The 22,556-nt window shown below is 43.7% G+C and overlaps 2 protein-coding genes and 1 pseudogene across 9 annotated transcripts; 1 reads left to right on the forward strand and 2 right to left on the reverse strand.

The window, feature by feature from the left end:
* Positions 1–1,295: 1,295 nt before the first annotated feature.
* Positions 1,296–3,324, reverse strand: ISCA2 (iron-sulfur cluster assembly 2). 3 transcript variants are annotated; one of them, XR_004027772.1, is made up of 5 exons: positions 3,230–3,324; positions 2,923–3,025; positions 2,671–2,800; positions 1,705–2,251; positions 1,296–1,394 (listed from the first exon to the last, which is right to left on the reverse strand). XR_004027772.1 is itself a non-coding variant. In XM_012498114.2 (4 exons), the coding sequence occupies exons 1-4, from the start codon at positions 3,298–3,300 to the stop codon at positions 2,077–2,079; spliced, it is 465 nt and encodes a 154-aa protein (XP_012353568.1). In that variant the 5' UTR covers positions 3,301–3,324; the 3' UTR covers positions 1,705–2,076. The 3 variants fall into 3 exon arrangements, 1 of the variants encoding a protein (XP_012353568.1); XR_004027773.1 differs by lacking the exon at positions 2,671–2,800; XM_012498114.2 differs by lacking the exon at positions 1,296–1,394 and having other exon boundaries at positions 2,685–2,800.
* NPC2 (NPC intracellular cholesterol transporter 2) lies at positions 3,017–22,119 on the forward strand. Of its 6 annotated transcripts, none has more exons than XM_030802536.1 (5): positions 3,017–3,044; positions 3,735–3,879; positions 10,643–10,750; positions 12,491–12,663; positions 16,294–16,458. In XM_030802536.1, exons 2-5 carry the CDS (start codon positions 3,798–3,800, stop codon positions 16,456–16,458), a joined length of 528 nt encoding a protein of 175 aa, XP_030658396.1. In that variant the 5' UTR covers positions 3,017–3,044; positions 3,735–3,797. The 6 variants fall into 6 exon arrangements, with proteins under 6 accessions (XP_030658396.1, XP_030658394.1, XP_030658395.1 ...); XM_030802534.1 differs by lacking the exon at positions 3,017–3,044 and adding an exon at positions 3,472–3,556; XM_030802535.1 differs by lacking the exon at positions 3,017–3,044 and adding an exon at positions 3,474–3,535.
* On the reverse strand, positions 13,546–14,117 carry LOC105737961 (annotated as a pseudogene).
* Positions 22,120–22,556: the final 437 nt, after the last annotated feature.

Genomic DNA, 22,556 nt, shown 5'->3' on the forward strand with positions numbered 1-22,556 from the left:
CTAAGAAATGTGCTCAGGTTTCTGAGTGTCCCCTTCTCTCCTCTAACCGCATGATAGGTTTGTTTTCTCTAAGTCCTAGGTTTTGCCATGTTGGAAATGTATCTAAGTTTCTGTCTCAGATATTTTCTAAACTCTAGTTCTATTTTTTTTTTTTTTTTTTTTGAGACGGAGTCTTGCTCTGTCACCCAGGCTGGAGTGTAGTGGCGCGATCTCGGCTCACTGCAAGCTCCGCCTCCTGGGTTCACGCCATTCTCCTGCCTCAGCCTCTCCGAGTAGCTGGGACTACAGGCGCCCGCCACCACGCCCGGCTAATTTTTTTGTATTTTTAGTAGAGACAGGGTTTCACCGTGGTCTCGACCTCCTGCCCTCGTGATCCGCCCGCCTCAGCCTCCCAAAGTGCTGGGATTACAAGCGTGAGCCACCGCGCCCAGCCCCCATTTTTTTAAATAGTAAATTCTTACTAAATGACCTTAATTCCAATCCAGTGCAGAAATGCAAGTCTTTACTGTAACAAACTTCTAGGCTCCCAAGCAAAAGATGGATTTAGCCAGTAACTCTTCCAGAATCAACCTGTAGTTTCTCCAACATCAGTATTAATAAATCATTCGGTGTGGTGATGGTGGTAGATTTTCTTTCACTGTCTGTTCACACAGCTCCACAGCACTGTAACAGGATTATTTCAAGCTCCAGAGCCTATTTAAGTACCACACCTATACAAGTACTTCAATTCACTAGAATTTGTGATTTTAAAAGCTGTTTGGTGACCCTAAAGTAGAGTTGCCAAGGTCAGCAAATAAAAATATAGGATGCCTAGTTAAATTTGAATTTCAAATAATTTTTAGTATATGCAATATTTGAGACATACGCATACTAAAAAATTATTTACCTGAAATTCAAATTTAACTGGGCATCCTACATTTCATCTGGTAACCCAATCTAAAAAAAGGTTCCTAAGAATCTATTACCTGTAACAATAAAGGGATCACTTCCTGCTGTGCATGAGACCAGAGCCATTTTACAACAGAAGGCAGGTGAAGCAACATATCCTAAAAAGATTCAGTCATTAAATTGTCACAGAATCTTAAAATGTCTGTATGAGTAGGGAGGCTATTTTTGAAATAATTCAGTATCAGTGAGGGTTTGGTCCAAGTTTTCTGGGTAACGGGCTCTTGGTTTTATGACTCCTAGCAGATCCAAGAGTATGAGAGTAAAATGTATCTGTCCTATCAAACAGGAAGTGGCAAATGGGCTGCATAGACAATAAAGATATGTCAAGTGGCACATTCTGGCAGGGTGAAATGAAAAAGAGAACATTTCATTTACTTTTCTCATCCTCTAATAACTGGTGTCCAAGCTACCCAATCTGTGACCCTGATCCACAACACAATAAGAACCTTCTTGGCCGGGCGCGGTGGCTCACGCCTGTAATCCCAGCACTTTGGGAGGCTAAGGCGGGCGGATCACGAGGTCAGGAGATCGAGACCATCCTGGCTAACATGGTGAAACCCCGTCTCTACTAAAAATACAAAAAATCAGCCGGGCGTGGTGGCGGGCGCCTGTAGTCCCAGCTACTCGGGAGGCTGAGGCAGGAGAATGGCGTGAACCCGGCAGGCGGAGCTTGCAGTGAGCCGAGATCACGCCACTGCACTCCAGCCTGGGCGACAGAGCAAGACTCCGTCTCCAAAAAAAAAAAAAAAAAAGAACCTTCTTTAAAATGAAGCTTTTATACATAGCTATCCACATATGTACAGGCAGCTCTTAAGGCAAGAGAAGTTAATTCCAATTTTAGAGCCATGCAGGCTCTACAGATTATACGGAGTTTCAACCAGTGATTAAATCTGAGGTAACAGCATCTGGAGGCTCAGCCTTAGCACTGAGTGGAGTTGGAGGGAAAAATTAAGCCAAGAGTAAAATCTTCACGTTCTGAAAATAATAGTGGCAAAACACAACACTCCTGGACTGCGGGAAATAAAATTGAGCGGGACATGATTAGAAGGAAACCTCTAGAATTCTACTAATTCCAGGTTCTTCAAATTGGTACAACTGGTGACAATCTCACAGTCACCAGTCATTGCATCAAAGTTTGATAGAGAAGGATGACCCACAGGAGCAGCCTTGCTGTGCTTGAGGATTGTTCAACACTTGAAATGAGCTTCGGATCAGTTCTTGGCTGAAGTCCACCTGGGCCCCTTTCACGAAGGCCAAGCTATCAGAGTCAACCACCACTCTTGCCCCACCCTGTTCAAATACCCTGAAAAGACAGGAGGAAGGCATTAATGAGTATCGCAAACACAAAAAAGACACCCAGAGACCAGAGGTGCACATCCTCTGTTTTCTAAAGTACAGAGGGAGCTTCCCGATTACCTTTAACAGGTGCTGATTTTCTTTGAGGCAAAATGATTCAATGGAATAAATACTGGGAAACGTTTAGGGACTTAAGCCTGGAATCTAGTCCGGCCTGACTTTCTACCGACTACCCAATGGACCTGGGCAGGTCAATTTTTCTCCTATAACTTAGTTATTTGGATTCAGGACAACAAACCTTTACTGCATCCTCACTGTGAGACGGGCGGTGTTAACCATCCCAGGTAAACCCTTTAAATTTGGAATAAAAGTGCACCTTAAACTGGAGACACTTTTATCCCTCCCGTACCTCCTTTGGGGACCCACCCCTTCCTCCTTGCCTGTCGTCGGGGTTGATAACTGTATCCAGTGAAAATTTATATTGGAATCCGGAGCATCCACCTCCCTCCACCTGCAGCCTGAGGAATTCTGACCCTTCGGTGATTTCCAGAAGCCTCTGAAATGCAGGAAGGGGGATCAAGAATAGCGGACAACGGGAGTTAAAGGGCTGAGTGAAGAGCAGTTCCCGCTGCTCCCGCCAATCGCCTGGGTACCGCAGTGCCGCGTCCGGCCTCCTACCTGGACGCAACTGTCTGTGAGGCGGATCTGCCCTTCGCCGGCCTCGAGGCTGGAGGACGACGCTTCCCGACGCGCCTGGAGTCCCAGGGAGGCCGCGAGGAGCCTGCGCGCAAGGGAGGAGGGTGAGCCCGGGAGCAGAAGGAGCACCTTGCAACCCTCGACCCGGAGCGCCTCACGCTAAACCTGGCGACCCCCACCCGGACGGCCTCCCACCAAACCCTCGCCTCCCCCACAGGCCTTAGTTTCCCATTTGTCCTAGAAGCGCAGAACCAAACACCCTTTCCAGATGCCCTTCTAGTCTTGGTACCTGCCCCTCGGCCAGGGAGTGACTGCTCTTTGCGTCGCGGCCGTTAGGGACAACCCCCGGGCGGCAGCCATCTTCCTCCACAAGCTCCGCCCCTCGCGTCTCCTCGTTTCTCACCCGGGGCCTCGGGAGGCGGAGAGAACGAACAGGAGGCCGGGACTTCATGGAGGCCCCGCCCCCAACATGCCTATTGGGTAGTGCGGGAGGAGAAGGTGTCTGATTGGCTAGAAATGCTCCCGACGGCAGCGGCGGGGACGCACCCAGGAAGCCGGGGAGGTGCTCTAAAGGGAAGGAACGAGGCGGGGAGGAGTGAGTCGGGGCGGGGCGGAGGTGGGTCTGGGCGGGTCAGGCCTCTGAGGGGATGGCATGGGCGGAGACTGCAGGCTTTTGGGCCCGAGAGGGCTGGAACTGGCTTCCCGGAGCCGGGGCTGGGGCGCGGGCGGGCCTCGGCAGTGGTTACTGGTGACATGTCGCCTGACTGGGCTCCTCCCCGGGCCCGCCCCCACAGGTTTGTCTTGTGACCGCGGGCTGCCGCTGCTTCTTTCCTGAGCTTGGAATTTCGTTAGCCGCGATGCGTTTCCTGGCCGCTACATTCCTGCTCCTGGCGCTCAGCACCGCTGCCCAGGCCGAACCGGTGCAGTTCAAGGACTGCGGTGAGCCCCAGGCCCGCCCAAGGTTCCCGTGCCCTCTGTAGAAGGCCCCGCCGGACCCCCGCGCTGAGACCCCCGGGGCTGGGCTGGGCGGATCCCTCGGGCGGCCAGGCTGAGCCTTGGACCCTACCTAACTGGAATGGGCTGGGTCGGGCGAGAAGGCGCCGGCCTCCATGAAACCCGACCGCACACAACTTTGTTTCTTTCCTTAGAACGCGTGTTTTGGGGTTCCTGGGAACTCCAGGAGGTGGGCCTTTTGCTGAAGTTTCCTAAAGTTTGTAGGGCGGACAACAGAAGGGCTGTATCCAGCGCTGGTGGAGGGGTGGAGCACAGAACTTGTTTTTATTTATGCTTTGTATCTTGGAATCCCGCCTACCCCTTCCTTCTCCCTTTGCTTTTCTTTTAATTTCGTTTTTGCTGACAAGTCAAAAGTCAATTCCCCTTTTTCATCATTTATTGTTACAAATAGGACTTCCTTTGGGCTTTGGAATCTTGTGATTCTTAATCAGTTTTTCCTTGTATAAATCTCATTGTGTCTCCTCTAATCACAGCTTGTGACACATAACTCCCTCTCGCCGCTGTAGTTGGAATCTTTGTTGGAAAATACAACAGGTGGTAGAAATTCTGAGTGCCTTCATTGAGTCGAGTCTATAGAATTGTCGGAACAGAACTCGAGCAATTTTGTTCAGAGGTGGAGGTAGAGAGATACAACTGTCAATGAAAGAGGCATGAAACTGATTTTGTAAGATCTGTGAGTGGAAAGGAAGCACGGAGATCGTATAATCAATCACTGAATTCCAGGGATGTTGGGTAGCCTACCTAAAGTCACGCAGCAGAATGGGGAACCAGAGTAGTGTAACCGCCCAAGGGGTTCACCTTGCCCACTGCCTAGAGAGAACGGATTTATCAAGATGGGATTTGCAATGGCGAAAAGAGTAATTCACGCAGAGCCGGCTGTGCTGGAGGCCGGAGTTTTATTGTTATTCAAATCAGTCTCCCCAGGCATTCGGGGATCAGAGTTTTTAAGGATAATTTGGCAGGTATGGGCTCGGAAAGTGGGGAGTGCTGATTGGTCAGGTTGAAGATAAAATCATAGGGGGTCGAAGTGAGTTCTTGTTGACCTCTGGGTGGTGTCATTTGCTGCATCGGAATGCAGGATCTGCAAAATATCTCAAGCACTGACCTTAGGTTTTACAATAGTGATAATATTACCAGGAGCAATTTGGGGAGGTTCAGACTCTTACAGCCAGAGGCTGCGTGGCCCCTAAACTCGTAGCTAATTTGTTAGTCCTACAAAGGCAGACTGGTCCCAGGCAAGAAGGGGTTTTTCAGGAAAGGGCTATTATCCATTTCGTTTCAGAGTTTAAACTATAAATTCCTCTCCAAGACTAGTTCAGCCTACACCCAGGAATGAACAAAGACAGTTTAGAGGTTAGAAGGAAGATGGGTAGGTGAGTTCTGATCTCTTTCACTGACTTAATTTCCTCAGGATTTTTGCAAAGGCGGTTTCATAAGTTTGCTGCTTTATATCCAGTGCCCAGGTAATAGTAACTGCTCAATGAAATGTGTTGAAAACATAGATGGAAATCTTTTTCCCCTATGTCATAAAAATTCACATTGAGACAAAAGCAAAGTTGGGGATTAGGGGACAGGATTGATTAAGGAATGGAGTGCTGGCCGATTAACACTTAAATGCTATTCCATTGATTCAGGAGACTGGCACTTGAAAGCTATTATCTCTTCACATTACTGCCTTTCCTTCCATTAAACTTAGTAGCCAGCGTTTGGATGAAGACACTATTAATTTTAATAACTCATTCCGGCCAGGCACAGTGGCTCACACCTGTAATCCCAGCACTTTGGGAGGCCGAGACGGGCAGATCACGAGATCAAGAGATTGAGACCATCCTGGCCAACATGGTGAAACCCCGTCTCTACTAAAAATACAAAAATTAGCTGGGCATGGTAGCGTGCACCTGTAGTCCCAGCTACTCGGGAGGCTGAGGCAGGAGAACCGTTTGAACCCGGGAGGTGGAGGTTACAGTGAGCCAAGATCATGCCACTGTACTCCAGCCTGGCGACAGAGAGAGACTCCATCTCAAAAAAATAAAATAAAATAAAATAAAATAAAATAAAATAAAATAAAATAACTCATTCCATCCTCACAAGCTGTCTTACAGATGAGGAAAGTGAAGCACATAGAGTAACTTGCCCAAGATCTCACACCCAGTAAGTAGTAGGAAACAGTGGGTCTTTGTGAGCCACTTTGGGTTTCCAAAAAAAGATGGGAAATAAATCCAGAAATTATTCTACTCATTTGAAAAAGCAGGAGTACACCTATGGGAAGAAGTTTTTAAAGGGAAGAAGGGTTTCAGTTACAGATTTTTAATTTACTTTTGAATTGGGAAATATGATATAAAGACTTAAGTGCCCACATCAAAAGATTTTTGTGTTCCACTCTACACCCACCTTCCCTGGCATGGGATTTCCTCAAGTGAGAAAGTGGACCAAGCAAACTAATTTTGTAATGTTTGCTGGTTAGAACAGAGGAGTTTGTTCTGTTGATACTGGAAGTCTTAAGAACCTCTTGTCATCAGAAAACTGGATGAAAGAGCTATAAGTACTACCCTTTATTTACTTCCTACTAGATTATGTGACTCAGCCTTGAAAGAAGCAGATGGAAGCTGGACATTGAAAGCCTTAACATTAGCACTGATTTTCAGTAGATTGTTGATTGAAGTTTGGGATTTTTTTTTCCCTATTCACCGAAAATGGGTTGGAGTGGAAGAGAGTGTTTCTCAAACTGTTTTGGATGCTTAAGAGCGTGTGCCGTTTGAGAACTTTGCAATGATGGAGAAGCAAGCTGAGGGGTAAAGGACTGCAAGGTACTATTTACCGACCTAGCTGAAGCAGTGTCAGTCAATGTGATGATAGTTAAAGAGACTGTTCCACCCAAGGGCAGGTACAGGCAGCAAAGAACATCTGCTTAGATTTCTCAGTTCATATCATACTTTTATAGTACTGAGCTAATCTGGTGACTGACTGCATAGCAGATAATGTACTCTCAACCTGCAGTTTGCCTCTGTCTTCATGCATTCTATTTTTGAGACAGAAAGAGTCCACCCTATTGGCTAGAAACATAATTTCTGTCCACAAAGTATATTTGAGGTGAGAGGTCCAGTTTTTGTGTCAGAAGGGAACTTGCTAACCTACCCAGGAGCAGCTATCCTAGATTAAACTCATGGACTAAATCCAGATATGATAATAATAATAAATATATGTATCACTATGTTCCAAACACTTACCTAAGATCTGTATTTGTGTTAGCTCAGCTACAGTATTATCCCCAGAGAGGTAAAGTATCTTGCCTTGAGGCTATACAGTAAGTAGCAGAGATAGTGAGATTTCAAACCCAGGCATCGGGCACCAGAGTCTGCCTCTCAGCAATGATGGCTGAATGGCAGAACTTAACTTACCCTGTTACAGACACTGTTATCAGGCGATTCACTTGCATTCTCTCCCATTCAACTGCCCAGTCTCTGGGGCAGGAGGAAATGGGATTTTTAAAGACTTTATTTAAACCTTTTTTGGTCAAGCATTTATTGTATACAAGTACTTTTGTCCTTGGTTAGACTGAGATTAAAATACACACACACACACACACAGACACACACACACTTATTTTAAGAATGCAGGTTCCCAAAATTGAGTATACATCTGTAGATTGCAGATGTGTGCTTAAAATCAGTTTTTGAAACTACTTAGAAACAAACTGGACAAGTCAGATGAGTCCAATTTCTTTTCTTAAATTTTTTAATTTTGAAAAATGTGTATTTGTTTTGAGGATTCCCAGGGATAAATCCTATTTCTGACTCTTTCTAGTACCTTCTTACGTCTCATCCTTATGTTTTTAACATATGCAATATTTGCAAGTGTATCATTCCCAGCAGCTATATAGACCTAGGCCAAGTTAATATTTCAGAGGAAATGAAACCCAGACTCAGATAGCAGTATTCTTCTTTAATGCAGCTGGCACTTCTGCCATCTTGGCTGTGTGAGTCAGTGCTATTTGTAGTTAAGTTTAACTTGTGCCCTAAGATTGTATTGAAACTATAAAGACCTTAACCTCTGTACTCCTCTTCATCCCCTTGATTCTTGGAAAAAATCCAGATCTTAACAACCTTAGTCAAGATTTAAGGTACTTCATGTTGTTTTTGGAACCAAAATATTTCATGACTCATAAGTGGGCCTTAAAGAACAGGACTAAATCATTGAAGAAACTGCAGAAGTGCAGTGAAAATGGTGCAGTTCCCAATTCAGAAGTGGGAGGTAGTTCCTCTCTTAAGGGTCATTCCTGGTTCAGAGATGGTAGGTGGTTCTTCTGTTTAGGGTCACTCCTCTGTTCAGTGTTAAGTGGTAGTTCCTCTTAGATTCCATAGTCTGCTTACTCGGAAGTGAGTAGGCTTCTGGAATCAGTCTTATTTTATTTTATTTTTTGATACGGAGTCTTGCTCTGTCTCCCCGGCTGGAGTGCAGTGGCGCAATCTTGGCTCACTGCAACCTCTGCCTCCCGGTCCAGGCAATTCTCTTGTCTCAGCCTCCTGAGTAGTTGGGATTACAGGCACGCACCACCACACCTGGCTAATTTTTGTATTTTTATTAGAGACGAGGTTTCACCATGTTGGTCAGGCTGGTCTCAAACTCTTAACCTCATGATCCGCCTGCCTCAGCCTCCCAAAGTGCTGGGATTACAGGCATGAGCCACCATGCCCACCCTTGAATCAGCCTAATTTTAAAAGCTAAGACTGATATTCTGACACTTTTCATTGTTTTACCTCTACCTTTAATAGTGCTGCTTATTTCTCTAGGAAGTCAAGTTGGGGTGAAAGAATGAAGGGATTCTAGGAAGATAAAATACTGGGCAAAGGATTTACCAGCAGTTTGGGAGAAAGGGTACAAAATCTGGATAGAAGATACTTCATCACTGAAAATCACAGAGGATATAGGGGTTGAACCTCTACGATAGAAAGAGAATCATGGTGAGGGGCAAAGAGGTGATGCTGAATTAAGAAACCTGAAAAGTTGAGTTTGAGACAGACCTTCATCCAGAGTCCTCAAGTAGTTCTCAGATGTGAATTTCCTTGGGGTGTCCTTCCATTCGTCACCATGGCTACATATTTAAAGCTTCTTTCAGAGTCCAGTGACAAGGGCTTCCAAGTCAGGCCCACCCATTGAGTCTTGGATCTGCGCCTTCCAGGCAACGTGACCTTGGACAAATCTCAGTAATCTTTGCTCTTCTGGTTTCTAACCCCTGAAACAAGGATGATAAATCCCATTTTTGTGAGATGTTTTCTTCAGATGCCTCTGCTTTCCTTCATCCTTGCTACTCAAGGTACAATTTCCATAGGGTCTAAAAATGAATGATTCAGGAACTAAAAACTCCTGAAGCCAGATTCAAGAAAGGTTCACTCTGTTCTGGGATCTGGCAGAGTTTCCAAGCAATAATAGCAGACTCCCTCAATCAGTGTTTGCTCATGTAGAACTTGAGATAGAAAGATGGTGTAATTCATTTCTGATCTTCCTCTGCGGAGTTTCAGGCTCTACATTTGCTTTCTAGCTGTTTCTGCATAAAGTACGGTTTTTGACCATGTGCGGTGGCTCATGCCTGCAATTCCAGGACTTTGGGAGGCCAAGGTGGGCAAATTGCTTGAGCCCAGGAGTTTGAGACCAGCCTGGGCAACATGGTGAAACCCTGTCTCTACAAAACACAAGAATTAGCTGGGTGTGGTGGTGCATGCCTATTGTTCTAGCTACTCAGGAGGATGAGGTAGGAGGATCACTGGAGCCTGGGAAGGTTGAGGCTGCAGTGAGCTGAGATTGTGCCATTGCATCCAGCCTGGATGACAGAGTGAGACCCTGTCTCAAAAAAAAAAAAAGTGAAAAAACAAAAAACAAAACAGGGAGGGCACGATGGCTCACGCCTGTAATCCCAGAACTTTGGGAGGCCAAGGCGGGCAGATCACGAGGTCAGGAGATCAAGACCATCCTGGCCAACATGGTGAAACCCTGTCTCTACTAAAATACAAAAACAGCCGGGCATGGTGGCGCATGCCTGTAGTCCCAGCTACTCGGGAGGCTGAGACAGGGAATGGCTTGAACCCGGGGGGTGGAGGCTGCAGAGAGCTGAGATTGCGCCACTGCACTCCAACCTAGTGACAGAGCAAGACTCCATCTCAAAAAAAAAAAAAATGTAGTTTTTCCTGTAGTGAACAACTTTCATCAAATTTACATGCTAATCTATATACTAGAAAAAGAAAGGGAAAATAGGAATATTTTCATCCAAAGGAAGGTTGAAGGAAACATCTTCAAGGTTTAAGTTTAAACTGTGACCCTTACCATTAAGAATGCAAGACAAGACTCTAGGAACATTTGGAATTTCTCTGATTGAAGTTTAATTCCTTTAATATCATTTATGGATATGGTCTTGATATTATTTAGTTTGACAAATATTAACTTTCTCTTGGTCAAAAAACCAACTAGCTTCTTTATCATCTGAATTAGAGGCTATGATTTTAGCAGCAAGATGAATCAAGATTCTGACTTCTAATTGGGCATTATTCTTAAAGATTCTATCCTGGGAAACAGTTGGAGGAGAATGAGTTGACCCTAAATGGGAGAGCAGAGCACCTTCCCATTAGGTGGTGGGCAGCCTAGCTGGCTTATTTCTCCTCCTATTCTCCTATTCAAATTCATTTTTCTTTTGCAGGTTCTGTGGATGGAGTTATAAAGGAAGTGAATGTGAGCCCATGCCCCACCCAGCCCTGCCAACTGAGCAAAGGACAGTCTTACAGCGTCAATGTCACCTTCACCAGCAGTGCGTAAAAGTGGCTTTTACCTCAAATTCATGTTAAAGCATAACCTAAATATCAAGTGTTGGAATAAGCATGGGAATGGAGGGGAGGGGAATTGGCAGTCATTAATTTTATGATTTCTTTTGCACCTCGTGCAAAGCTAGGGTTCACTGTGTCCTTGGACACCCTTCTCATGCAGAGTCCGTGGCTCCCAGACTCCCTTTAAGCAAACAGGGAGATGTCCATGTGTTCACAGGTTAGAGAAGATGGCTTGGCTTTTCTCTGTCCTGTCTTGACCCATATTGCATAGCAGCCTTTGATGGGAATGTCAGCTCTGTTTAGCTACAGACTGCAGAGTATTAGTATGGACCCCAATTCTTTAAGCTTTGGAACTCCTCTAAAATGTTGTTTTAAGCAGTAATGCCTTTCAGCTATTAAGTCTACATCCCACCTGAAAATAAAGGTGCAACTAATACTTAACAGCCTTCTTAAGATTTAGGGAACCCACTGGGGACCCAAGAAACAGCCAAGAAATCTGAGCTTTCTTCTCCAATATTCAAGAAATATCACTGGAACTTTTTGCTTTCTTGTACCACATCACTTTGAGATTTTTAAGAATCTAGACAAATATAAAATCTTTTATTACTAAGCAGGGCATGTTCCTTGAATCCTTTCCTCATTTTCTGTCCTGTGAAACTAGACTAGACAGTCTAATAAGAAACCTAATGTTCCTGTCATCTTTTGTTCATAAGCCTAAAGACAGCTCTAAGTACTAGCTCCCTGTTTCCTCTCTGGACTATACCCTGGCCTCTCTATTGTTCCAAACCAAAAAAAAAAGCCTTCTGAACAAGTCATCCCCAACCCAGACAGAAAGAAAGAAACAGAACCAATTTTCTGGGTCTCCAAAATACCCTAATAACTCATAAGTCTGATTGCCCTCATTTTATAATACCTTTATTCCTCCTGGCCATCTTGTGATGTGGAGGGTAAAGTTTATAAAAAAAAAAATGCACGTCTTTCTAATCTTACCCAATTTCTTTCTCTCTTTTTTTTTTTTGAGACAGAGTCCCACTCTGTCACCCAGGCTGGAGTGCAGTGGCGCAATCTCAGCACACTGCAACCTCCGCCTCCTGGGCTCAAGCGCTTCTCCCACCTCAGCTTGTTGAGTAGCTGAGATGACAGGCATGCGCCACCACACCTGGCTAATTTTTGTATTTTTAGTAGAGACCGGGTTTCTCCATGTTGGCCAGGCTGCTCTCAAACTCCTGACCTCAGATGATCCACCCGCCTCAGCCTCCCAAAGTGCTGGGATTACAGGTGTGGGCCACCGTGATCCAGCCTAATCTTACCCCACTAAAGGGTTACCTCTTTCACTGTTGTTATAGACCATGACATTTAAGACACACAATATACTTGGACAGAAGCTGATATAAATAGCAAACAGAAAGTTTACTGCCAAAAATCAGTTGCCTTGTTAGATAAGGTTGTTTATCCAGGTGTCTCTGATTCTCCTAAGAAACTATGAAGGGCCATGAAGAACAAGGTTAAGAGCAAAGAAAACTTCTGCTGATTGCTTTTTTTTTTTTTTTTTTTTTGCATAATTACGTTTGGAGTGAATGCTTGCACTGTGCTAGTACTGAGCACCACTACCAAGAGAAATAGACCCTAGGAATGCTGTTGCTTGGGATTATTTCTGAATTTTTGATTTAGAGTTTGAAAATAGGTTATTTTCTTTGCCATCTGATTCTCTTTTTTTCTCTTAGATATTCAGTCTAAAAGCAGCAAGGCCGTGGTGCATGGCATCCTGATGGGCGTCCCAGTTCCCTTTCCCATTCCTGAGCCTGATGGTTGTAAGAGTGGAATTAACTGCCCCATCCAAAAAGACAAGACCTATAGCTACCTGAATAAACTACCAGTGAAAAGCGAATATCCCTCTGTAAGTGATACCATTATTGAGGACACGGGAGGCCTTGGGACTGGATTAGAGTTCTGAGGGCAGTGGGCAAGAAGCAGAGACGGGGGTAAAGGGCCCCTTATCTCTATGATGAAGAAGCAGAAGCCCGAGGGAAAGGAGATGGGTGCGGTGTTAGGCATCAGGAGGTAGGGCAGGTCTTTTTCTCTGTGTCTCTTCATTCTTTCACTATGACCTGATGGTTAGCCTGGGCCTAATGATGCCGTTTGTTTTTTAATGTACTAAAATTTAATCATACATAAGAGCTGTAATTTAATCTGACAGTAAAACACAAGAAGCAATATTAGAGTTGGTTTAGTATATTGTATATTTTAGCTTTGAAAGCCAGGAAATCAGTTATCCCAGTTTTTTTCCTATAAAAGACCCATTTTTCCAAAGCATTATGCATAATTTTAATTAGAATATAATGACAGAGGATATTCCATAATTTTTAAAATATAAAATGAAGTCATTGACTCAAAAAAGTTATCTACTGCAATATCAATATCATTACAGATATAAAGTATGATGGTTCAACTTTTTAGTGCTTGATAGGGAGGAATCATGATAAAAAGGTCAATATGAAATCATTTGATTATAGTAGCAATATCTAACATTTGAAATGCATCCATGCTCTTTTGTGTAATCATATTAGAGTCAAGTATATTTTCACATCTGTTATGTCTTATTTTCCAAGAGATATACACAGCAATTTTTTTTCTCCAGGGAACTTGTACAAACCAATATAAGATCTCAATTCTTCACATAATGTATAAAACAGGAGAAGCCTCTTCAAATTTATTTTTTGAAGTCTGGAATGCTGGCACTTTCCAATTAGGCAATAGTTCTTCATTCCTGTAACCTAGCTCAGAGCTGCTGCTGACTATGGGCCTAGAGCAGCAGGCATGATTTCTTTTTAGGCTGTTTCTTTTCCACCGGTGTTTTTCTATTTATCTGTCTGACCAGGTCATAAAATATTTCATTAACATTGACCTTTGACTTTGCAGATTATTCTAAAATGGCACAGTTCCATCACTGTCATGCTAAATTCTGGCCCTGTTCTTTGCCAACTACTCACTCATCTTCCAGGTCACATTTATTGCCAGCCAAAATCATTGGAACATCTTCTGTGTCCTTAACCAGTAAAATCTGTTCCCTCAGGTCCTGTAAGTCAAACGTGGACTGAATATACTAGTGCAAAACCTTGGCCATTCTTCATATACAAATCCCTCATTGCTGTAAATTGCCCTGTCCCTGCAGTATCTAGGAGTATAAGCATACACTGTTGGCAGTTCGACTTCAACTTGCTTTCTGTAGTAATCTTCTATCGTTGGGTCATATTTTTCAACAAAAATTCCCTGAACAAACTGAACCTTCAGAGCAGACTTCCCAACACCTCCTGAACCAAGGACCACTAGCTCACCCGTGATGTGGTCTGTTTAAATACTGACCATTCCCCCGGTCCAGCACCTCCTCCACCTCCTCCTCCCTCCTCCCTCCTCCCTCCTCCTGGCTGTGGCTCCTGCCTTGGCTCTGCACGGCAATGGCTGATGCCATTTTTATATACAATATTTCACTTGGTTCTCATGACCATCCTATGTAGAGGTGATCCTATCTGTATTTTACAGCTGAAGAAATTTGAGCCTCTGAAGTTATGCAACATGAATAGAGTCCACTCCACTAAGAAGTAGTAGAGCCCAGGTTTCGAGCTGGGTCTTATAACTCCAAAGCCTGTGCAATGTTAAAAGATTTTAGCCAGGTACCAAATAGTTAAAGATCCAAGTTGTCTTAACATTGTCATCAGAAAATCCTGGTTTCTCCATTAATCTCTTAACAAAACAAGAGAGCAGTGGTTTGTTAGCTCCATGGCAGAGAGGTAGCTTTTTCCAGCCTCCTTTCTCCCCTCCAATCCCCACCTTCACCTCCGACCCATCCCTGCTGCACCTACCTCTTTTTCTACCAAGCACTCGTAAGGTAGATCCTGCTGCAGTGGACCTGTATTAAAGATATGTATCTTGATAAGAATGGAGGAAATAGAGGGATGGCCTTTTTCCATGAAGAAAAAGAGCCGCATTTCTTGAAATCAAGTAGAACTCGGGAGCAATATCTGGCCATTTATTTTCTAGGAAAGGTAAGTAATTAAAGAACATTCTAAAGAGACTCAAATATAGGGTGTCTGTGCTTAAGGGCTGTTGGAGACCTTAGAGGTCAGGGACAGATTAGTAGATGAATATCCATATAACCATGGGCATGTCTGAACCTCAGTTACATATGCAGTGACTAGTCAGAGCCTAATACGTAGTAGGTACTTTATGTATGGTAGTTGTTGTCTGTTAAATGAGTTACATTTAATTTGAAAAATAGCTCAAACTGTTTTAAGCACTAAATGAAGCAGTAGTTAATGTATGCTAGTCTGGAAAAACTCACAAAGCAAGTTTCAAGAACCTGAATATCATTGCCACTCACATGTTCCATTGTGAAGAAACATTAGAGTACAAAAGAGAGGTAGTAACTAGTGACAAGTAAGCTAATGTCCACATAAGAAAGGACCTGCAGAGTGTCAGTGATTATCAAGACTTGGAAGGGACCACTCACATGATATGAGTGTAACAAGTCAAGGCAGGGATTTCTGATGAAGTACATTGTTAGAAAGCAGTTTAAGGGCGTTAACTGAAACTATATTGCTACAAAAGGTTGTCATCCTTGGAATTATTCATACAGCTCCAGACTTACCTGGGCCATCCTTTGTGCTTTGACATTTCCATTTCTAGCCAACAAGAACGTTTCCTTATACCTAAGAATCTAAATTTTTTTTTACTCTCTGCTCGTCATGGTTACATTGGGAAAAAGCTGGATCAGATTGCCAAATACGTGAAAAATTGCTTAAATGTGAAATTTTTCCTGTAAGCCTTCATGTGTTAGTCCATTTGCCTTGTTGTAAAGGAATACCTAAGACTGGGTAACTTGAAAAGAGGTTTGATCAGCTCACGGTTCGGCAAGCTGTACATGAAGCATAGTGCCACCACCTGCTTCTGGTGAGGCTTCAGGAAGCTTACTGTTAGGACAGAAGGCAAAGGGGAGCCAGCATGTCACATGGCCAGCACTAAAGCAAGAAAGAGAAGGGGGAGGTCCCAGACTCTTTTAAACAGCCAGATCTCACGTGAAGTCAGTGAGAACTCACTCATCAGCAAGGGGATGGTGCTAAGCCATTCATGAGGGATCTTCCTCCATGATCCAGTACTTCCCACTAGGCCCACCTCCAACATTGGAGGTCACATTTCAACATGAAATTTCAAAGGGACAAATAACCAAACCATATCACTTCATTTATGTGCCATTGATCTAAGAGAGAAGAGAATGCTTTAGAAATTACATTTGATAAATTAACCAAGTTAGTATGTGGTGCTGCTAGCATCAAATCACAAGTATAACTTAGTTCACTCTCTTAAGGCTGTGAGCTGTGCCCACATGCTAAGCAGCCCTCATGATTTGAGAAAAAAAGTATGAGGAGTTAGGAAGTTTGCTACTGTACATCTAGGATTCATAGTTAAGCCAATTATGGATAGAAGTCAGGTCCTATTTTCATTTTTATCAATTATTTTTCTCTTTCTCCAGATAAAACTGGTGGTGGAGTGGCAACTTCAGGATGACAAAAACCAAAGCCTCTTCTGCTGGGAAATCCCAGTACAGATCGTAAGTCTATCTGGGGGTGAGAGGGCATGGGTGGAGGGAAGAAAGGAGTGGAAGAGAAATCAGACTGAAACTAAATCAGTGCCATAAGATAAAAGAAATTTCAAGACTGCTGTTTTATGCCTCTCAGCCTCTAAAAGCATCTAAGACCCTATTTCCTGAGAGCTCAGAACTGTTGCCTTTGTAATAGGCTTTGTAAAAAAAAGGTTGAAGGAAAGAAGAGAGAGTGAGACTATAGAGATTGATTTAACTGTCTTCATTGGTTTTTTTCTGTTGGAGTAAGGAAGGTCCAGCCAGACAGGACCTGAAGGAGGTTGCTTAGGAATGTCTGATAACTTGCCCTAGGGTTATTGCCCTCACAGTGGAGGAAAGGTTCCAAACCACTTCCACTGAGCTAGGACATTACATCCACAGGTTTCTCATCTCTAAGTGCCTCATTGAGTTCGGTACATCTGGCCAGTGAGTCTGCTGAGACTCTTGACAGCACCTCCAGCTCTGCTGCTTCAACAACAGTGACTTGCTCTCCAATGGTATCCAGTGATTCATTGAAGAGGAGGTGCTCTGTGGCAGAAACTCAGCTCTGGGTGGCTGGTTCTCAATGGTTGTCTCATGTCTCTTTTTCTGTCTTAGGTGGTTTTCATTAAATGCAGCACTTGGTTAGCAGATGTTTAATTTTTTTTTTTAACAGCATTAACTTGTGGCCTCTTTCTACACCTGGAAATGTACCCTTGAATAAATAAAAACTCGTTTGTCTTGTCTTCTGCATGTGGGCTGTGGTCTTCCCCTGCTCCTTTCAGGGTACATTCTGCTAGAACCATGGAAAGCAGGCCCCCAGTTCCATGGTCCCCGAGTACACTGAAGACATGACTTTTTCAGAAACTCTTTTTCCTCCTTTTTGCCCAGTAAGACCATATCTATTTTATATAAAATGGCCTTGTTTTGCTTTATTTGACACAATCTTATACCACCAAGCATGCTTGAAAGAAGCAGTGAAAGTAAAAATCACCTAGTTGAATAATAATGCCTGAAAGGTTGAAGGAACTGAATTTAGTGGGGAGGGCAGGTAGGGGTTAGGGATTACAGGTTAGGGTGAGGCATGGTGATCTTTTGGGAACCCTCTGCTGTGAAGAAAGCCTAGAAGCTTAAAAATGAAATGTAAAGTTGTAGCAAGTAGTGGCTAAATTAATTAAATCTTGGAGCTTCCTACTCTTGAAGTACAAGTATAATCATGGGCATATATTTTGCCACCTATTTTGAGTCAGTATACTAGCAGTCAGCTCTTAGGTGGTACGGGGATTACAACCCCATTCACAATTGATTTGAATAGCATGGACCTTAGGTCATCCATTGTTAGGGCAAAAGGAAGGAACATTCATACAAAATGCTTGTGAGCAAGTAATTGATTTGATCAGTTCTTTTCATCCCACTAATTTCACTAGACCCTTGGATTTCTTTGGTTTGTGAGTTTCCCAGGAAAACCACCAGGGGACAGTGATGGATCAGGAATACAGTTATCAACAGCCAAGCTTTCCTAGTTAATGCCAGGAGCCAGTCAACCAGTGTACTTTTTACCTAAGATCTTTTGTGTATATTGTCGCATTGAGTCTAGAGCGACAGTCCACCGTCTCCCATACCAGACTCTAGATGTATCAGAATTGTGTGAATTCCTGAGGCTGTTAACTGTTGTGCGGGTCTCTGGCTTCGGACTGCCTATGGTTGAGTCCTGGCACCAACAATTAACAGGACTACCAGTGTGATCTTGAAATCACTTCATCTCTCTGTGTGTCAGTTTCCTTATCTGTTAAATAGGATTAATAATAATGGGGCTGTGAAGACTAAATGAGATGAGGCATGTAAAACACTTAGAATGACCCTGGCTATAGTATATACTCTCTAAATGTTAGCTGTCACTCTAGGAGACAGACATTGTTCTTTGTCTACAAATAGCAGGAAAATCAGAAGGTTCAATCTGAGATTTGATGATGTCTTCTCAGAAGGACGAGGCTATCCTCTGTGCACAGGAACTTTCTGAAAGGCCTAGTAAAGCTCAATTCTCATGTGTCCACTGTCTCCCTATTCCCAGAAAATTTCTCATGCCATTTAGCTCCTTTGAAGTTAACAGCTACCCGCCCTGCATACTCCTCTGCCCTTGGGATAAAAGAAGACGGGACTCACAGTACCAAGCAAAATGAGTACTTGCCTCTAGCTAGGAACAGTGCCTACTTCAGGGAGAATTGATTTTGATACAGCTGACTAGTTTGAGTGTTAAACTATTTTGGAAATAATTTACATATCTAAGTTCTAAAATATATTTTTCTTTCCTCCACTTATTCTTCAAATTTGAAACAATGTTTTAATACTGTGTATCTTTCATTGTTTATACCTTGCATTCTTTGTGAAAATTTGTTCTTAGGGACAAAAAAAAATCTTATTCTTTTTATGTGTAAAGCAGGAATAGACAGATAATACATAAACAGATGTATTATATCTGCGGTATTAAAATTTGGTGGGGTGGTCAATTAGGATTAAAAGGTCCACAAAAGCTCCTGTAAGGAGTGATAATGAAAAGGGTGGGGAAGCACTAAAGACAAAGAGTATAAGTAGATATTTCAGAAATCGAAATTAAAAAGTATTTCGGCTAGTTTATACCCTTCCAGCAGAGCAAAAGGGGAACACAACAGCTTGTGACTGTTTGCCAGCCATTGCGAGGCTACATGAAGCCTGCAGCCGTGAGCTAGGTAGGGCTCCCGTGGGGGGATTAGTTTGAAAGGTCGTCTTCTACAGACAGTTCACAGACGCCCCCGTGAGTCATTAAAACATTGAGAAGCACTGAATCTTAGGTATATCAAAAAGGTCATCCTCTTTCCAATGACCGTCTCATGCTTTTCTAGTCCACGGAGCAGGTCTTGGAGGCTCAGCTCTTACATGAATTCCAGGACAGATAAATCCCAGATTCTAATTGTTAAAATAATAATGAGGGGCACCCCTGCTTATAGAATAAAGGGAACCCAACACCTCATATCTCCAGTTTGGGAGAAAGTTAAATGTGAAGACTGGTATTCAGTCAAATCTTCATACTAATAAAAAGCAACAAGCATGGAGTAATTTTAAATCCTGCATGTTTGGTTTTTAAATCTTAGTTGACTTTTTTTAAAAGGAACAGAGTGATCTTTTTTTTTTTTTTTTAACACAAAATCTTTCAGAAAAGAAGCACAGTGATCTTGATTATGCTTTGGAAAGGTTGATAAAAACAGCTTGTTCTCTGAGAACACCCCCCAGACATAGGAAGAGTGGCTTGAAATAGGTGAGGTCAACTAAGAGAAAATGATCTGGGATCAGCCATTCACTTCAGATAATCCAAAAAGCAATGGTTAAATGGGTTGGTACAAGGACAGGGTCACAGTGTATAAGAAAAGCATTAGCACAGAAAAAGGAGTTGTGTAAGAAAGTCGCCAAGGTGAGAGTCACATTAAACAAGTGTTTTTCCCAAGGAAGAGACAGAACAGGAAATAGAGGCTGGGGTATGCCTTATTTAAAGGCCTGGAACACTCAGGCAAGGGTGTGTGTGTGTGTGTGTGTGTGTGTGTGTGTTGGGAATGGGGCTGGGGGGAGACAGGGTTGAGTGTGTGTGTGTGTGTGTGTGTGTGTGTGTGTGTGTTGGGAATGGGGCTGGGGGGAGACCCAAAGTAGAAAGTGGCTCTGGATCTCCATAGATGTTGCCTCAAAGTCTTTGAAGGATTTGAGTCATTTTGGGTGGTTGTGTCTTTTTCTCTGAAGAGAATTCCTCAGCCTATCCCTAGATTCTAAACTGAATCCGATTCACTTACAGCTGTCAGTTGACTAGCAACTAAATGGTCTGGGTGTTGGTTGCCATGGAAACAGCTAAAAGGCCCATTGCTATGGGAACCTACCAGGCTCTCCAAACCAGGGGTTTGGTTCCTAAAAAGGGGTGGAGGGGAGGGTGGAGACCAGGAGATGGCCTGCATAGGTGGCTCAAGGGTCCTGGAAGAGGGTGGGCAATGTGGGTGAGTGGATCCGGCCAGCTCCTCTCGACTGGGGCAGAAGAACAGTGACCTCTTCTACTTTCTGCAGATGTTCCCCTGCCTGTTCTCTGCTCTCTGCCCAATGCTAGCCACAGAGCACAGGTGTTTGCAGTTGCAAATGGAGACTAAGAGCCTGAGATTCTGGAGCGGACGTGGCATGTCAGTGCGGCTCCCCTCACCTGCAGGGGCTTGGAGAAGGACGGCTCCCTTCTAGCAGGCCCTCCTCCACAAATCATATGTCCCAGATAAGCAGCCAGCAGGCAGAAAGATCAGCTTAGCTCTGACTGCCAGTGGGTAAGGCCAAGAAGGAGCCTGGCAGACAAACGGATGGCTGCTGGCCTTGAACATGGCAGAGCTGCTGGGTGTGCCAGATCAAAAAGCAGAGAGCAGGCCAGCAGCAGCAGACTGTTCTCAGCGCTGGAGAAATGCATTGCTCTGCCCACTACACCCTCAACCACCCATATGCCTCTGCCACAAAGGGGGGTACTGCAAATGGATCAACATAGGAAAGATGAGGTTTGATGGAGATTCTCAGTGTACACACACAATGGTTGTAAGATTCTTTTCTGTTTTGCAATCAAAGTAACTCTCACATTAGTGTTTAGTGGTAAGATGATTTTTTTACTAAAACAAAGAGAAAACATCCCAGAAGCTCTTCCATTAACCACTGTTAATGTGTAATGTACGAATTGAAGGGATTGGACTAATCACTAAAGCCTCTGTCAGGACTAACAGCTTATGATGCATTGAGACGCTGAAAGGAAGTTGAAGAATCACTGGCAAATGGACACAGACGAATCGCTTTCTAGTTACTCATATTGTGAGGGCGGGGAAAATCTCCGAACTCCAGAGAGGCTTAGGATGGAGACTAAGGCCAAGACATTTGCTTTAGAGACCATTTCAGATATGTTTGGCCCAGGAGACTTTCACTTGGTTCTCCAGAATTCTGAGATGTGTGATGCTGATTTTTTTTCTCCTAATCTTGCCTTTTTCCTGCCTGGAATTGTTAGTCTCAGACCCTCCCAGGAGCTTCAGAGTCTAAGAGCCTGACACCAGAGAAAGAGAGAGATGCCACTAGAACTTGGACTGCTCCACAGGACAATTGAGCACTTCCCCAGAATCTGTGGGGAGGTTTTCACTTTTGGAAGCAGTAGTTGTTTACAGATTTCTGTAACATTTAAAATGTTAAATACAAGCTGAGTTTATATCTCACCTCCAACTTTTTCCAGCTGCTTGACTTTGGATGAGTTCCTTAACCTCTTAGGGCCTTAATTTCCTCAGCTGTAAAATAGGATGATAAGAATATACCCACCTCAGGTGGTTCTTATGATGACATAAGGTGGGGGATGCAAAGTGCTCAGTGCAGTATCTGATGCATAATAAGTACCTGAGAAAGGTCGTTAGTATTATTATTATCATCCTAGATAAAAAAGGAAGGTTGCAGCCATGGAAACTGCTCAGTGGCCTAGAATCATAGGCATTTGCCATGCATTTGTCTTCCAAATTTAATTCCAGGTGCCTTTCAAGACTGATGGCCTCTCTGATGCCACCCTCTGGTTTGCCTTCATTAAGCCAGATTCTAACCCTCTCTTTTTAAGACACTTAACCACATTCTTTTTCATGTGTGATTTTTATGTGTCCGCTTACCTTCCTACTAGACTGTAAACATCTTGAGAATAGAGACTACCCTTTCATCTTTCAATAAATGCCTAGAACTCAGCAATTGTTTAATGAATTTTTTTAATAGGGAAAAATGTCTTTTTTCTGTAGGTTTTGGATCAGACCATTTAACCCTATAGCAGCCTTGTCTCCAAATGGGAGAAAAGAGTAACAGTGGGCTAGGCTTCATTCTCCTGAAGAATGGCACGGCGTTGCCCCATCCTGAGTGGGCAGCTCCAGAGCAGGGCCAGGGCGCACATCTTCTAGAAGCCAGCTGTCATCTGTCTCTAGGATTCATTGACACCAGCTTGTCTCCAGCCTGAAGGCTCCCTGGCCCTGGGCTCAGGCGGAAATGGCTCCTCCTCCCCTCCTGGCTGTTGTCTTCAGTTCAGCCTGCCTCTCCCTCCTGATTGCTCTGGCTGAAGCAAGAAGCCATGAAGATGGCTCTGTAGCTGCAAGTTGCATCAGGTTGCCTCTGGGAGAAAG

Source organism: Nomascus leucogenys, chromosome 22a (genome assembly GCF_006542625.1).
Source record: "Nomascus leucogenys isolate Asia chromosome 22a, Asia_NLE_v1, whole genome shotgun sequence".
NCBI lineage: Eukaryota > Metazoa > Chordata > Mammalia > Primates > Hylobatidae > Nomascus > Nomascus leucogenys.

What these genes read in the sequence shown, in the direction of transcription:
- ISCA2 (XM_012498114.2), bottom strand. Translation starts at nt 3,300, where the DNA reads ATGGCTGCCGCCCGGGGGTTGTCCCTAACGGCCGCGACGCAAAGAGCA. An exon ending in TCACAGACAGTTGCGTCCAG is followed by an intron (nt 2,801 to 2,922) that starts GTAGGAGGCCGG and finishes CCTGCATTTCAG; the next exon opens with AGGCTTCTGGAAATCACCGA. An exon ending in GTTATCAACCCCGACGACAG is followed by an intron (nt 2,252 to 2,684) that starts GCAAGGAGGAAG and finishes CTGTCTTTTCAG; the next exon opens with GGTATTTGAACAGGGTGGGG.
- NPC2 (XM_030802537.1), top strand. Translation starts at nt 3,798, where the DNA reads ATGCGTTTCCTGGCCGCTACATTCCTGCTCCTGGCGCTCAGCACCGCT. An exon ending in CAATGTCACCTTCACCAGCA is followed by an intron (nt 10,751 to 12,490) that starts GTGCGTAAAAGT and finishes TTTTTCTCTTAG; the next exon opens with ATATTCAGTCTAAAAGCAGC. An exon ending in TGAAAAGCGAATATCCCTCT is followed by an intron (nt 12,664 to 16,293) that starts GTAAGTGATACC and finishes CTCTTTCTCCAG; the next exon opens with ATAAAACTGGTGGTGGAGTG.